The sequence below is a fragment of the Pomacea canaliculata genome, linkage group LG4, assembly GCF_003073045.1.
Source record: "Pomacea canaliculata isolate SZHN2017 linkage group LG4, ASM307304v1, whole genome shotgun sequence".
NCBI classification, from domain to species: Eukaryota; Metazoa; Mollusca; class Gastropoda; order Architaenioglossa; family Ampullariidae; genus Pomacea; species Pomacea canaliculata.
The window spans coordinates 26245902-26261105 of NC_037593.1; the positions used below are offsets into that span (position 1 = coordinate 26245902).

A 15204-nucleotide genomic window follows, 5' to 3' on the forward strand; every position below is an offset into this window, starting at 1 on the left:
CCACAAAATTACCAATATTTACAAGCATAAAGATACACTAGTGTGTGCATACACACACTCTCACATTTGTGTAAAATGTATGATGATAATGTGCTAGGAACTGGTGAAAGGCACGGCACATTGCAAAATACTTTCATATTCGTTTGCATAGTAATTTAATTTTCTTTTCCATCCCAATGGAAAGCTTTAAAAAAAACCCAGTTTATGCTCAGATGGTAGTGGCTGATGCATGCATTTTTCATGAAAACTTTTTCTGGCTATTATCATATACCAATCAAGACCAAAACGTGGTTTTTTTTTTTTACCCCAGACATATGACATTTTGAAAGCAAGTAACATCCATCATAAGTTATTAATAAAGCAATTTCATCATCACAAAAATGCAGAAAGAAGTTTAGAACCCTCTTATCTAATAAAATAAAACTTTGCCACTATTGCTGCCTGTCCTACACTTATGATTTTGCCCTCAATGCAATGCGAAAAATGGATTGGACTTACCTCCCCCTGCTGGCTGATGATAGGGACGTGATAATCTAGCTTCACATCATGGAACAGGCACTCCAGGAAGATGTTGGCCACACCAATTAAATTGTGGTTCTCTTGTGACTCATAAAACGGGTCACCAACAGTTGGAGGGCCGTTGTCCTGCACATAAATAAGTGATTCCAATGAATAACTGTAATCTGTCAAAAAGCTACAAGGCAAGTATTTTTACAATCTGGGAAGCAAGAACTAGATCATTATTACTATTATTTTTTAGTACAATGTATTATTCATCCTCTTAGTTTTGAGATGAACCTCAAATCAATATCATATAAAGCAGCAATTCTTTGACAAATGCCATCAGACTAATGGGCTAGTACTCCCAGAAAAAGGTGAATATGTCAATCAAATATATGTGGTCTGAGAATGTTATATAAAAAAGGCAAAAACAACAACCCTTTCCTGTTTCATCTGAGATTAAGTTTCCGTATTTTGTAAGTATTCATGAATTACACACACACCAAAAATGCAAGCAAGCCTATCATGATGTTTTCATATCTCCAACATCAGTTAATAAGCTCATCAGTATGAGTTAGTTACACACAAGCTTCCTATAACACTGAGCATCTGACAGAAGTCTTCTACCACAAGGCTACAAAATACTGAAAATTATTTAACTAAAGCCTTATAAATAACTCATCCCATTATTAAATGTATTTGACCAGTCTTTGCTAACAATCTTGTCAATCACACCAATAACTTTTATAAAACATTTTGTCTTTCCTCCCATCCCCCTGTAATTATCATATTTGCTGTAGGACCTAAAGCTCTACAAGCTACCACTCCACAAGCTGAAGCACACTGCACAGCAGCACATCACCTCACAATAGCTACTGTGTTGAATGCAGCATGCCAAGAAAAAAGTAAATTTTACATCTACATAGTTTTAGATAAATGAAGATGGTGAAACTCCACATAATCTTTGAAACAGATTCCAATGATATGCAGAAAATGCAAAGCTAAGCAGACAAATGCTGCACAAATCACCACTCAAAAACTTAAACTTGAAAAATGTTTACAAATGTGAAATAAATATATTTAAAAAAAAAAAAGCAAAAAGAAAACTACTTCAATCACATGAAATTTTCCAATAAAATTAACAGATAAGACGAAATGCTTAATTCATGAGAACAGCCAGACACTGACGACAGAAAATGGTATACTTTTCCACAATTCAAAAGTATAAGTGACTATATTTCAAAAAGTTGTATTTCTCTTCCAGTATGAAAAACTAATAGTCATTACCAATGACCATCTCAGAAAGGAATCATTTGTTAGGAAACTAAGAACTATGAAGAATGATATCAAAAAATTAAATATTGAAAAGAATCACAGGCAAGTATAATCAGTTGTAATAATGGTCTCTCCATGGTTCTGAAGTCATCTGTACTAGCCTCACCATGCAAGAGGAAGCAAAGGGTCAAGGTGATTTTACCTTCCATTGTGGTGGACTTATGAGAGCCAGTGCTGAATGCACTGAATATCAGCAGAACAAGGCAAGAGATACTTAGGATTATTTTTTCTTTCATTCTTTAGTTCTGACTCACTTGCGGCATGCACACACACACATATACATGAATGTAGAATTGAAAGACAAGCTGAAAGATAAAGGCAAAAAGAGCTGTGGACAAAGAAGAAAAAGGCAGAATGACCTCACAGAATTACACATAGTATCGCTTAACCGCGTCACCAGAATGGTACACATTAGTTTTGTATTGAACTCTTGTGTACTATAGAGTGATAGAACAGGGGAACTAATGGATCAGATAAAGAAAATGGAGCAGAAAGAATGTCCTATGCTCATCATACAGATCCACAATCCTACAAGTGCTTTTTGGAGAGAACATTTTGTGCTTCTGTCAGTGTTTTATTCTAACATCACACACTTCGTTTGCTCACATCGTTTCGTTTAAGGCTATATCACTTTTAATTTAGTGAGTCTGCTACGAGAAGCGTTAATCCATAGTACATGGAACATCTTGATATAATTCTCCTGTATCTAAACATCAGAAAAAGCAGCACAAGCCATGCAGCACTAGGAGCACAAACCCAGTTGGAGCCATCGAGTTCATCAATAGGGTCTTCTACCATCATGGGCTGCCCTGTCGCTTTGCGCTCCTCGTACATCTCCCTCATGTCGATGATTTTATTCTCTAGCTTTTCCATCGTCCAGATCTGGCTGTTCCGCATCTTCCGCTTCACCAAGATGGCTGGCTCGCTCACAAAAGCTCCTCGCTAAAACACACAAAAAGTCTTTTAAGATAGGTGAAAAAAATATTCATCCATGCTTTTCTTTCTATGTAAGTCACCAGAATCCCTGGCTTTGTTCTACTAAACTTTCAACAAGGCAGCATGAACATCCCTGCTTCCCCCCATAATTCTCACACAAAACCCCTATCTCAAACAAAAGGACACCAGACTAATCATTTAGTGCATCATGCCAAAGGGTGTGTGCTCAGGTGACAAATACCACAAGGGTGAAGGGAGCTTCAAGGATATCAATGCTGCCAAAAATTACCTAGCATCAATATGAATGGAGTTCAGTGTCCCCAGGCGAGATAATGTCACTTCATCACAACGAAAGCCAATGAGACCGTAAATATTAGATTTTCACGGCACGTGAGTTGATCTTTGGAAAGAGCAGGCTAACACTGTAACTGATGTGAAAAAAATGTCCTTAGTGCTGAAGGTAAAATATAGTTACCCTTCTGTTGGGACTGAGATTGGCTGCAGGAATCTGAAGTGTGACATGAAATTCTGTCTGCTTGCCCATCTCCTGAGATAGGAAGTTGGCTTCACGCACCAGCGAGTTAGCTTTGACCAACTCCTCTCTCAGTTTTGCCAGGCTGTGCTTGAAGTTTTTGTCCCTATAGAAGCCAAAGAACAGTTATTAAATGCTTTTCTGGACAAAAATTGTTTGTACAGCACAAACTATAAAAAAAAGCAAAAAAAAAAAAAACTTAAAACAAATTGAAAATATTAATGACAGTTTAAGATACAATGCTGTTTTTAAATAACAGTTCAGTTATAATTAGTAAGTCAAAGACTTACATTCTTATAAAATATGTGGCAACAGATACCTATGAACATCCACACTGTTTGTTCTTGTTGCCACTAAGTTAATCCCTCTCCTATATAGGTGGTATGGGCTGCTCTGGAGCATTTTTATTTTTATTCTATTCTAAGCTGTTACTAGTGACTCTGAATTTTTAAAAAAATAGGCAAAAGAAATGTCAGCACACATCTACTACATAGCAGGATTTCTACAATGTTGTAATTTGCCTATATGAGAAGAAAGAGAGATCAGTGAGGAAAGTGAAAGGTGGAAAGCTGTGAAAACATTGTCCCTACTGCAGAACTTGAACTGTCAACCTGTCAAGTTAACAAAGGGAGGCCAAGAGTACAAAAGTTGTAACTATTTTGCTACACTGCTCCATGCAAGAATTAAACTTCACTCAAATAAAGTGAAACTTGGAAAGCTGGCAACAAAATCAGCTGGTGTGAGTGGGGGATGGGGTGGGAAGCAGGGTATCCTGCTAGTGTGAAATTGCTATTTAAATTTATTTTAACAGCTAAGATTCTGAGGACACAAGATTTACACAGAAAAACTTTAAGGTTCCATTTTATGAACTGGTAAGAGGGAGGGAGCACTTGTAGAGGCATACAAATGCACGTATCTTAGAAAAGCAAGACACACAAGAAAACACCCCAAGTCCATAAACATCAAAACAAAAATGAATATCAAACACTCTCTCCACCAGGATCAATTTCAAGATGTTCAACTCCATTTGTCCTACAGCAGGGCTCAGAGATATGGAAAGTAGCTCCATTCAGTTCCGGCCAGATTCAATCATTTGTCAACAAATGCCTTGGGAAGATCTAACATCTCAAATGATTTGACAGTTTCCCAAAAGAAATCCTGTGGGCAATAACAAAACATCAAACTGGAAATACAAGTCAGAATAAGGAAAGAGGGAGATGCTGGGCATACATGACAAAAAGAGAATGAGAGTCACCAGGAAGTCAGGCATCTGATTGAAACCCCCTGGGGACGGAAAAAAGAAAGGGCGCCCCAGACAGACATTGAAATGCGGCCTTATACAGGAGCCAAAGGAAGCAAATTTACCTTGGGAAAAGGTCAAAACATTTGCCAAAGACAGAGAGATGAGGACCAGTGTAGGAACCCTACAATCTGTAAGAAATTCAACGATGAGGATGGACGAGTGCACGCACACCTATACACAGAAAATTAACCATTATTTTAAGTGACACTAATACTAATGTAACACTGGGACTCTCCAGTTCGCAGAGAAACAAAACAAACTAAAGAGGTGAACTTTAGCTTTGAGTTGTCTTGTTCATCCTTCCACATCAAACCCTTCCTTAGAGCTTAACAACTTCAGGAAATGGTAGACTTAGAGGTGGGAGGGTGGACTGGTGTTTTCCCATGGAGCCAGCAATAAAAGTCATATTATGGAAAAGCAGTCAGCCCTGTAAACCGATGTCACATGCAGAGAAATAGCAAGCATGCCTGAGATGAGATCTGAACCCAGAACAACCAATCCACTCTGTAATGGTGATAGGCGCTAACCATTGTATCACCGGACCCCCCAAATGGTAGAGAACTGGGGAGTAGGGGGTGAAAGACCAGCAGAGCTAGAGCATATGGTACATGACATGGGAAAAAGAAAAGAAAATCACATCTGCATTTTGTCATGTTTTGAAAAATAATTATAATCTTAAAAAGACAAAGGATAACAAGACACCTTTTCCACTTCGTAAGAGAATCCCACTAAAATCACACTTATAAGAGGTCCTGAAAAAGAAGCAAAGTAGCAATGCTGCAGTCTAAAGTAATAAACACTCTAATCAGTCATGTCCTTTCTAACAGAATATAAATGTTTCAAGAGAAATGAAACCAGTGTCTCTATTTTGTGTAACCACACTGCAACGTTTATCCTTTCAAATTTCTTTTCTACCGCCGGTTAGATTATGAATTAACTGCAGATAAGGAAGCCTCAACATAACGGTATATATTATGAATGTAGACACACAAACACTTGCAAATCTGCAAAACGAATGGCGGCAAGATGGTGGGAGAGAGGGAGGGACACGGATGGCGACTGGCAGGATCGATGGCTGCTGTCCGTGAGGCAGCAGCAAGTAGGAGGCCGAGAAAATGGCGCACTTCTTTCTGTCGCGCACGAGTCTCATGTGCAGACAGGGGACCGAACCCACGTCCCGCCAATTAATCTTTGTTTTCAGTCCCTCCGAAATAACGTCTGCCGCCCGCGGCACCTCGGAGGTTTGCTGTACACAAACACCATGCTAAAAAAAAAAAAAAATGTCCAGTATTCGATACGGTAGAAGTAAAAGTGCCAGTCTATTACCCCGATCCCCCATCCTCCCGGTCGGCAGCGGAATGTGTGATGTGGGATGCAATGAGGGACGAGAAAGGCAAAAAAAAAAAAAAGAGGGAGGGTCTAACAGTAAAATATATCGGCCTATCTCCCCAACCCGTTACAGGTTACTACTGCAGGAAGAGAATGTCTACGATACTGTGAAGATATAAGTCTTTCCACTCACAGACCATCAGTCCCTTTAATTCTGTAGAGAAGTCTGATTTCGTGAAAAGAAACAAAACCGTCACGTGACAGTTTACCTACACCGCACTCAGACTTTTCTCTTACCTCTCACTAACTACGTCAACACACACATCATCGCTCACAACACACACATATATATATAATTATTTACAATAACTTTAAAAATTCAACAACTATTTTCGCAAAGAAAATAAAGCATCTGAAACAGCATTTATATTGTTATGAGCTGCCTTTTGTGTCAATGTTATCACAGAACAGATAAAATCCTTCTTCATTTGTGTAATCGATGGTCACACTGACAACATGGCACACATATTCTCGTTGCATTAATTCAGCATCGTTCCTTAGTTACCACCCTCACCTCACCCCCGCATTTTCCTCCTCCCTTCATCTTTCGCACTCGCGCGTCTTCATGTACACAATCTGTGTACAACCCCGGTACATTCTATGAAAGTTTATATTTGTGTGCTTCTGCCTGTCAACAAAGTACAAAATTTAAGTCCATGACTGTTTGTATTTCGCCCGAAATGGAAGTCCGTACAGACTCGATGAAAGAAGTCGGGTGAGACTTTAGGTGCTGACCTCTGTGTTGTTGGTTGCAGTGTGTTTCATATTCCTACCAACTGTTATGTCCCAGTCCCTTTTCTATCTCCGGTCATCTAGACCATCATCCCTTGCATCCTTTCAGCGTTCTCCCTCCCACTCAGGCGATGGGATGCCGACGCGGCCAGACTTCATTTCCGACTGACTTCGAACTCTGAAGCTCAACAAGGACGAGCACGTGCAAAAAAGCACACGAGGAATGTATGTGTGTGTGAGAGAGAGATAGAGAAAAAAAAATAGTATGAGACACAACAGTCAAAAATAATGTAAAACACTCAAACCACCGAACGATACACAATAGCGCGTGCACGCACGTGAGAAGGGGAGGAAACCAATGGTCAGACATGTCTCCTCAAACCGACAGGAACGGGAGAAATATTCCCTCCTCCCGAAATGCGAAAACCAGCAGCAGAACGATCTCAAATCCCAGACTTCCCCTTCCCACACACCCCTCACTTCCCCTCCCGCTCTTTTCTTCATCCTTCATCGTAATCCCGCGTCCCTGACTCATCACCCAACCAGCCACCCCCGTCTCCTTATCCCAGTGTCCCTTGGTTTGCCCAGAGTCTTACAAATTGATTGTTCATCAATAGAAATTCGGATTTCTTTTTTCCAGAGGAGGGGAGAAAAACGCCGTGAGAAGGAATCGCGCAAGTTCTTACTGTTATTGACTTATCTCCCTCGAGACCAGGAGCTGTGCTTTCGTCTCCAGCAGCCCGGGGGACACTTCCTGCATTGTCTGCCCTTTGTACACACCCCGCGGCAGCACTCGACCCACTGCCCTCTGTCCTCGGCTCGCGGGAAGACCTCCTCATGGCCAGCCTCCGCTAGATATTTTCTACAGGATTTCTCGCCGTACAAAGACTCGTCAATACTTTCTTGTCTATCTCCCCCGGGTCACAGAGTCAACCCTCAACCATGCGTTGTCTAGGGTTTCCTTGTGGCCACGGTCAACCTCAGCAACATGGCTCTCTCTCTCTGCACGCAATATTCTGCGCACGGCACACAGCTGCACTTCTTACGTCATCCAAAACAGCCAATCGAACGTTAGCATTTGGGTGACACGTGAGAGTTGCTCGTTGGATATACGAAGACCATGCGGTAAGGTGACGTGCAAGTCGTGCCACGTGCTATGCTTTTTTTTTGGTGTCACGTGTCATACTTGTTGGGTCGGGGGTCAGGACGTGCGGGGTAGCTAGATAATTTACGTCACCTGCCTGGCAGGGGTGACAGGTGGTTGGTTCGAGCTTGCAGGAGGCAATCATGTGTGACATGCGCGTTGGGACTTTGTGGGGAAGGCCATGTGGGTGACGAGCGCGCCAAGGGGTCATTTTATTTTTGTGTCGCTGGATTGTCTGGATGCGTGTTGGGTGGTGAATGTGACGTGCATGCTGGGTGGAGAGGTATATACAGCGCTGGCAAACTCGCTTTGATCTTATATTCTGCACGTCCAGCTGACTGACAGCCACAATCCGGCTCTTGTCACCTTCTGGTCAAGCCAAGAATACAATTGAAGCTGACAAAAAGCTTCAGACAGTCGCCCAGACATCTCATCATGCGTCCAGAGTCTCTTAGCCACCTTTTTTTTTTCAACTGACAAGGACCTGTCTGTTTCCTGTCATGTGCTGAAAATTCGGTTAACAAGCCCGCACTGACCATTACTTCTGATATTTCCTAACACTTATTTCTCGTACCTGCAAGTACTTGTCTTGCTTCAGACTTTTTCATCCGCCAACTCCGCGCCCACTTCCACCTCAGACGATAGCAGAGATGGTGAGTGACAATACTGGCGGGGTGAGGAGGATGGAGGAAGTCAGCTTGTGCATCAATCACGATTTTATATATTTTTTCTCTTTTTGTTTTGGCTGGGGTCGGGTGGGGTAAAAGTGCATTTTCTGCAGACACTTCCGCCATCGTCGGATGACGTTACACCGTGACTGACATTCAACCCCGAAAGTCAACCTCGCAGGTTGACGGACAGAGCTCCTAAGAAAATCGATGTAACCAGAGTCTGGAATTTATGAATGTGAAGAGCGCGGATGTAGATTACTGACTGTAGATGCACACTGCGCCACAAACACAACAAAACATGTCACGCTCGATAATTACAGACAGTTCTCCCTTTGACAAAACCAAGGCGATGATGGAAGGGGTGAAAAAAGAAAAAAAAGCAAACAGTTCTTTACGAACGGAGAAATATCCTATTTCTATTCAAATAGCCACAAGAGGCATGTCTCACATCTGAAAACACAGAAACACAAACATCGCAAGCACGCAAGTGTGCGCAGACCAGACAACAACAAACCCATGACAATAAACAGAAAACAAGAGTAGAGGGAACAGCTTCTATACTATAAAAGAATATTGCCTCCAATTTCATTAATTATATATGAGGAAAGTACTAATTTGAAAAAAAAGACGAGGGTGAACAGCCACTGGAGCAAGCCAAGATTTTTTGTTTATTTCTGTACACACGAGCCTTCAAATCCCTGTAGAAAATGTATTATTCCTCGTTCAGTTGTTTTGTTTGTTTGTTTTTAAGGAGAGGGTCCAAGTGACAGGAACTTTCTCCCCTGTTGTGTTCTCACCTGTCCTGTGCCCACTCCTGGTACTTTCGTTGGATGCTGTTGGTGGTGGCGGCGGTGGTGGGCGTCAGGCGCTGTGCATCGAAGAGCTGCATGGGGAAGCTGGGGGTACCTGGGGACATCAGCTGACTGCGCAGCATCTGCATCTGGCGCTCGTACATCTGTCGCTGCTTCTCCAGCGCCTCTGTTACAGCACAGAATGACATATTTACAGCAATGGTAGGAAAAAAAATAACACAACAGTACAGCATGGAATCTTTATTGGAATTGTAAACACCACAAAACGGCCTTTTTAGTGGCAACAGCACATTTTAAATATCTTTAGAGGACGGCTCAGAACATTTTTAGTTCATCTGAAACAACATAGTTGTAAATATCTTTCGAGAACGCACAGTATGACATTTCAGTGCATTGGTAATATAACATATTTAAAAAATTTCAGAGAACAGAACGACACGACAAAAGCATCAGGAACTGTTCAAAGCACGCAATTACATATCCACACACTCTTTCTTCTCTGTCTCTCTCTGCATTTCCACTTTTGTTCTCTCTCTTTTGTCATTTGGACAATGCACGGGAATGAGAGTTGTGCTGGCATACAGGTGTCAGCAGGCTTTTAGCAAATCACTGCAAATTAACGATTAAAGTTTCAGGAGATTGTTAAGCAGCAACACGACACTAAAATACTTTCACTGAGAAAAGCGCGGATACCTAGCATGAGATTTATCTTCAGAAACTTACAAAACCTCTGAATCTGATATCACTGCTGACTGACATGCTTTCTTCCACGAATAGCATGCATCATGGGTAGACATTCCCAATGTCCTCTCTTTCACATTTCTCAGCTGTTTATTCCTTTTTGTATTGTTATAGCTGTGGAATGGTATTCTCTCTTGTCGTAGTATCGAGAGTACGAGGAACTGTAGAGGACGGGTATGGTGCGTATGTTGATTACTACCCGAGTTTAATGCCATCCCGCTATCCTCTGTAATGTATTGTTGTGTTGAAGATGGAAAGAAGTAAAATAGAAATGTATGCAGAACACACACACAATGAGAGAAAGAAGAGAGAAGATATAGGAATACTGTATCACCAGTGAAAGGATGCTTGTTCATGAAACTTAAAGCGGTCTCTCTCTCTCTGTCCCGTTTCTCCATCAAGTTTCTCCTTCGCTGCTTCATCACTCGAGTCGCTCTCAATTCCAGTTTTTTAAACTGTAATCGATTATTTTATACCAACAGCCCGCCTCGTAATTGCATAACATCAACAACGATGTGCAAACATTAAAAAATTAGCAGTTCCCCTTAATTCTTCTCTGCCACTCCTCTTTTGTGTTTCTCTGCCTCTGGGGTTAGCCACAATTAAAACCTGCTGGATGCTGACAGAGACCTGTCTCTACTCTCTTCCCTCTCTCAGCCCCTTTACGGGCTTCACGTGCGACGGACGCTAGCCAATGGTGAGCAAGTAAACAGTACAGACCCGGAAGGTCATCGCCAGGTGGTTGAAATCTAGGTTTAGTTCAAGAAAGAGAGAGAGAGAGAAAGAAAGAGAGGTGAAGGTAGCTCACCCTGTTTATCCTCCTCATGCTGTTTCTCGATGGCGCCGATGGCCTCCTGGATGGGGTCGTTGCCCAGCTCCTTCTCCATCAGCTCTTGCTGCGCGAAGTCATAGCCTAGACGCTGCTGCTGCTCCTCGTTCTCCGGGCTCTGTGGACCTGCAACATCACACAAACATCATTGGACCTCACCAACCCCTCAATCGTTAACACAGGTGGACTATTGTACCCACTCCTTTCTTAACATCCCCTTACAAGTCCTCACCCTTACGACAGCATATATGTCAGTATTCACTACACACAGAAAGTGTGGGTGTTCTCTCGTGATCTTGCGAATAATGAGCGAGAGGTGAGGGTGGCGACATAACGATGTTATATGATCTATAACTTTGTGGGGAAATTATAACATAAAATATGGCCAGTGACGGGTGGCCGTATAACGAGGGGAGACCGCGAGCGCACGTGCCTGTCTTATTATCATCGTAACGCTAGTGTGTTGACCCAGGCCCGGGGGAGACAACAATCCAAGGGACTTCAGGGGAGATTAGCGCCACCAATTATTACTCTTCTCTACATGAACAGCCATCTGTGTGCCCGATACACTCCACCCGCCAGGGAACGCACGAGTTCTTGCTCTTTCCACCCTCCTTCCTTCCCCACATCAAGTAATTCTAGAATTAATATTTGCATCGATTAATGTTTTTCTCCCAACCTGCCAAAGCCACACCTCGTGAGCGGGACTTAGGATGCTGCAGGTCACATTAACACACGAGGCGGAACTAAAGCAGGGGGAGCTTTAGCGGCTCAGGGTATTGCCACGTCAGCCAGCCCCCAGGCAAGTCCGTTGCTTGACGTCACCAGGCTGTTTTTCAAAGTCCTCTGGATTTTCATGACAGTTCGTCTTCTATTGTCAGTTCTTCAAATCCCATTTTAACACCATAAAAAAAATTCCAGCAGGTTCCCAAGGAAACAAGTCTTGCTGGATGAGAGCTATCAGCGATGCGCCTCTCTACCTTCGATCCCAGAATCCCTCGGTATACGAAACTAATCCTTTATTGAAAACAATGCGGATGTGGAATCCAATACCAGGATTTCAAAAGGCCTGCTTTCCCATCACTGATCCAATATTTTAAAGGGAGACAATAATGTAATTACGTCCCTTACCCGGCCTAAAAACAAACCCACAAGCTAGTATCTCCCAAATGTCCGCAAAATATCGAAAAAGCATGGATACAACTTTAAAAACATGATGTCAATTAAACATGAAACACGTGACACAATAACCCTAATTATGAAGCACTCAGTGTGAGTTTCTTCTTGTTATTTTTATGTATTTGCATGCCTCAGAAAACAACAGTGCAATAAAATATACTCCATTCTTCGTGCCGGAGGCTCAGCTTAACTGTCTGTCAGCAGACACCAGATGAGGGATGAATAGATAAGATAAGACTTTATTTATCCTAGGGGCAATGAGACGTAGCTTTATATGGATGAACAACAACAAAACAACAATATCACGATATATTCACGTCTGCTCCACCAAACAGACCTTTAGTTCAAGTTTAGTATTCGAGTGTATGGAGAGGCCAGACATATCAGCTGACTTGTCTGCTTATTGCTATCTGCCCTCGCGGAGACACAGTCATCATTCAGTCCTTGACAAGTAGCACCAGCAGCTGGCGACCATCTGCACCAGCACGCCGATGTCGCTCGTCCTCAGTCTGGTTGTTGCTTCTACAGCAGCCCACTCTGTCTCAAACTTTTTTTTCTTTGTTCACCTTCACGGCCATGCCTCTTCCCCAGACTCTCCCATTTCATATTCATCTCCTCCCTGGTGTAACACCTTGAAATGATTACCTGACCGCACGTGCATGTGTGAACACAAGCTTAGCACATGCGCGATGATGACGCGTGCGCAAAAAACAGCAACGGCCATTCTTGACCACTTATGATCAAACGTCTAAAAGAAAAAAAAAGTTTGGCAAAGCGTTTACAGGACGTGAGTTTCAAGACTTTGACAGACTTGGTCAAACATCAGTTAAGAAGCCTACCCCACATCTAAGTAATCTTAGAAATTCTCCCTCCAACTCTCGACACTGGCAGCTGCCTCCCTCCCTCATCACGTGATCTGTCCATCTGCCGCTACGTGCCGCCATAATACGTCTTAACGTCCTAATCCGTAGTGCCAGCCCACTTGCATTAAGTCACCAATCAAAGCCAACGTCAACGCAAAAGATAGAATAAATAAAATAAAAAAAATTAGCGGGACGTACACGACACCCGTCGCGGCTAACGTTTCGTCAAGAAATGTCGGATGGCTCCAGATCGCTCCCATAATTCCAAGCGCCTGCAAGGCGGTGTCAGCCCTAAAAACCGATTGTCCACTCGGGCGGCTAGCGGGAAGAAGCCTTAGCACCTCGTGCACTCGGCACACCATGCAAACGTTCCCTGCAAACCAATCGATCCCCGGTTAACTCAACAAACGCACAACAGAAGCCATGTTGTTGCCAACCCCGGGTCCAATGCACCCAATTAAGACAGACGTTGTGGAACGTGTGCGTCTCTCGGGTGATGTTAGACAGTGTTTGCAGTTCTAGTCTGTGATGTTATGAGTTATTTATTGAGACCGGCTATTGCATTATACCCCGTTTTATACCTGGCGGTAGAGAACAAAGGCTGGCGGTTAACATAAACAGCCGGGTGGTGGTGCTCACACACAGCCTTAACCTCTTCGTCTGCCATGAGATATTTTTGAAGTCTGTTCAAAAGGTGCAGATAGCTAAAAAAAAAAAAGACAAACACTGACCAAAAACTGGGAAGTGGGAAAGCCAGTTGCTAGACGATCATGTGTTGTCGAAGAAGATGGCATACGAGGTCCAAGCTGAGCTATTTTGTTTTATTTTATCAGGAAGGTTAACAAATTTAAAGGGCTTTTCAGGAGATGAAAAGCAGGAGTATGTCTCCATACTGCTGTTGTTTCCGGAAAGGAAAGCCAACTAACGACCTATCTACTTATTCATTTGATGGGTGTCCAGGCTCTACAGAATAATACATGCCATGTGAAAGGGTCGTGAGCCCAGAGTCTAGTTGCTTGGAAGACGACTAAAGCCATCCTCATAGGTTTGAACCTGGATTTCAGGACGATCGGCGATCAACGCCGATACCACCATCACTCCTGGCAAGGAACAAGAGCCTTCTGGAACCCCAGTAGGAACGTAGGCTCCATCTAAAATGATCGATCGACAAGCTCAGCATCCTGTGGGGAACTCTTTTTTTTACCATCCTGAACCTAATTCACGACCTGTGCTTGGAATTGGGGTTTGAGATGCCCTTTCCCGCAGTTGAGAACGAAAATGGGATGGACACCGTTAGCCGATCCTCCTGACTCGGGTTCATATCTGGAAGGATCGCCCCATTGCATCATGGCCGGTCTAACCTTCCTGAAAATCCCTCCTCGTACCACAGGGATCTCTGAAGAGGTCACGAAGGGCATGGTATCGGACAGCCTTGTAATCCTTTGCAGCCGCGACCCCAGCGGACCAGCTCCGATGGTGAATAATCTTTCTGAATTCGCGCCTTGCTTGTCAAGTGGCGGAATGAAAGAAAAAGGAGAAAATAAATAAGTAAAAAAAAAAAAAAAGCCAGGGCGCAGATGAGAACCAGCGGTAAAATCGATGGTCAGGGTGATCTCGTGGAGGTCGAAACAGTCGAAGACAAGCCAGGGTCGCCGGGTCCATTCTCGACATACAACGACAACCGTGCACCGAAAAATGTGAATCTCGCGACATCGCGTTTTTACACGGATATGACTAATTAACATATATCCCCAACTCTCCTACTGGCAGGCCTTCAAGTTCCAGTACTTATGTACAATGCTAATGTCTGTACTGACGACCTATTCTTGTGCAAGTGGATGTCTGTACGCGTGAATTATGGAACAGGATTCGCTCAGACTTTTTTTTTTTGGGTGGGGGGGGGGAGGATAGTATCTTACAACTGAGTGTTACCCAGTAAGTCTAAAAAAATTAATTCGAACTGTACTAGACCTTTAACAACGTTTCCATTAATAATTAAATGTGGTTTTTTTTTAATTATTTTTGCGACTTTCTGAGAAAAAGCGCAGTCGTGACGAGGCTAGAGAATGCAAACTTCTAAAAGTTCAGTGTCATTAAATGAATAATAAATATGTACTATTCACTTACAAAAAAATAGAGAAATGTATATAATACTTTTCAATGTGTTAGAACTGTGGACGAAATACTCTGGGTAGCTGTAATTTGATCTCGGTATACGACAGGCTGTGTGTGTGTGT

At 42.8% G+C, this 15204-nt stretch overlaps 1 protein-coding gene across 13 annotated transcripts in view; it reads right to left on the reverse strand.

Moving 5' to 3' along the window:
• LOC112562789 (kinesin-like protein KIF13A) overlaps window positions 1-15204 on the reverse strand; it is a 153089-nt gene that overhangs the window by 13601 nt on the left and 124284 nt on the right. For 12 of the 13 annotated variants that reach the window (XR_003098927.1, XR_003098928.1, XR_003098926.1 and 9 more), the window contains exons 16-20: window positions 10905-11051; window positions 9341-9521; window positions 3248-3410; window positions 2593-2778; window positions 499-645 (exon numbers count right to left, since the gene is read on the reverse strand). Coding sequence is in view for 10 of the 13 variants with exons in the window: in XM_025236275.1 (XP_025092060.1) it covers window positions 499-645; window positions 2593-2778; window positions 3248-3410; window positions 9341-9521; window positions 10905-11051 (824 nt within the window). In the remaining 3 variants the exon portion in view is untranslated. The remainder of the gene's footprint in view (window positions 1-498; window positions 646-2592; window positions 2779-3247; window positions 3411-9340; window positions 9522-10904; window positions 11052-15204) is intronic. The other variant, XM_025236277.1, reaches the window with a different exon arrangement.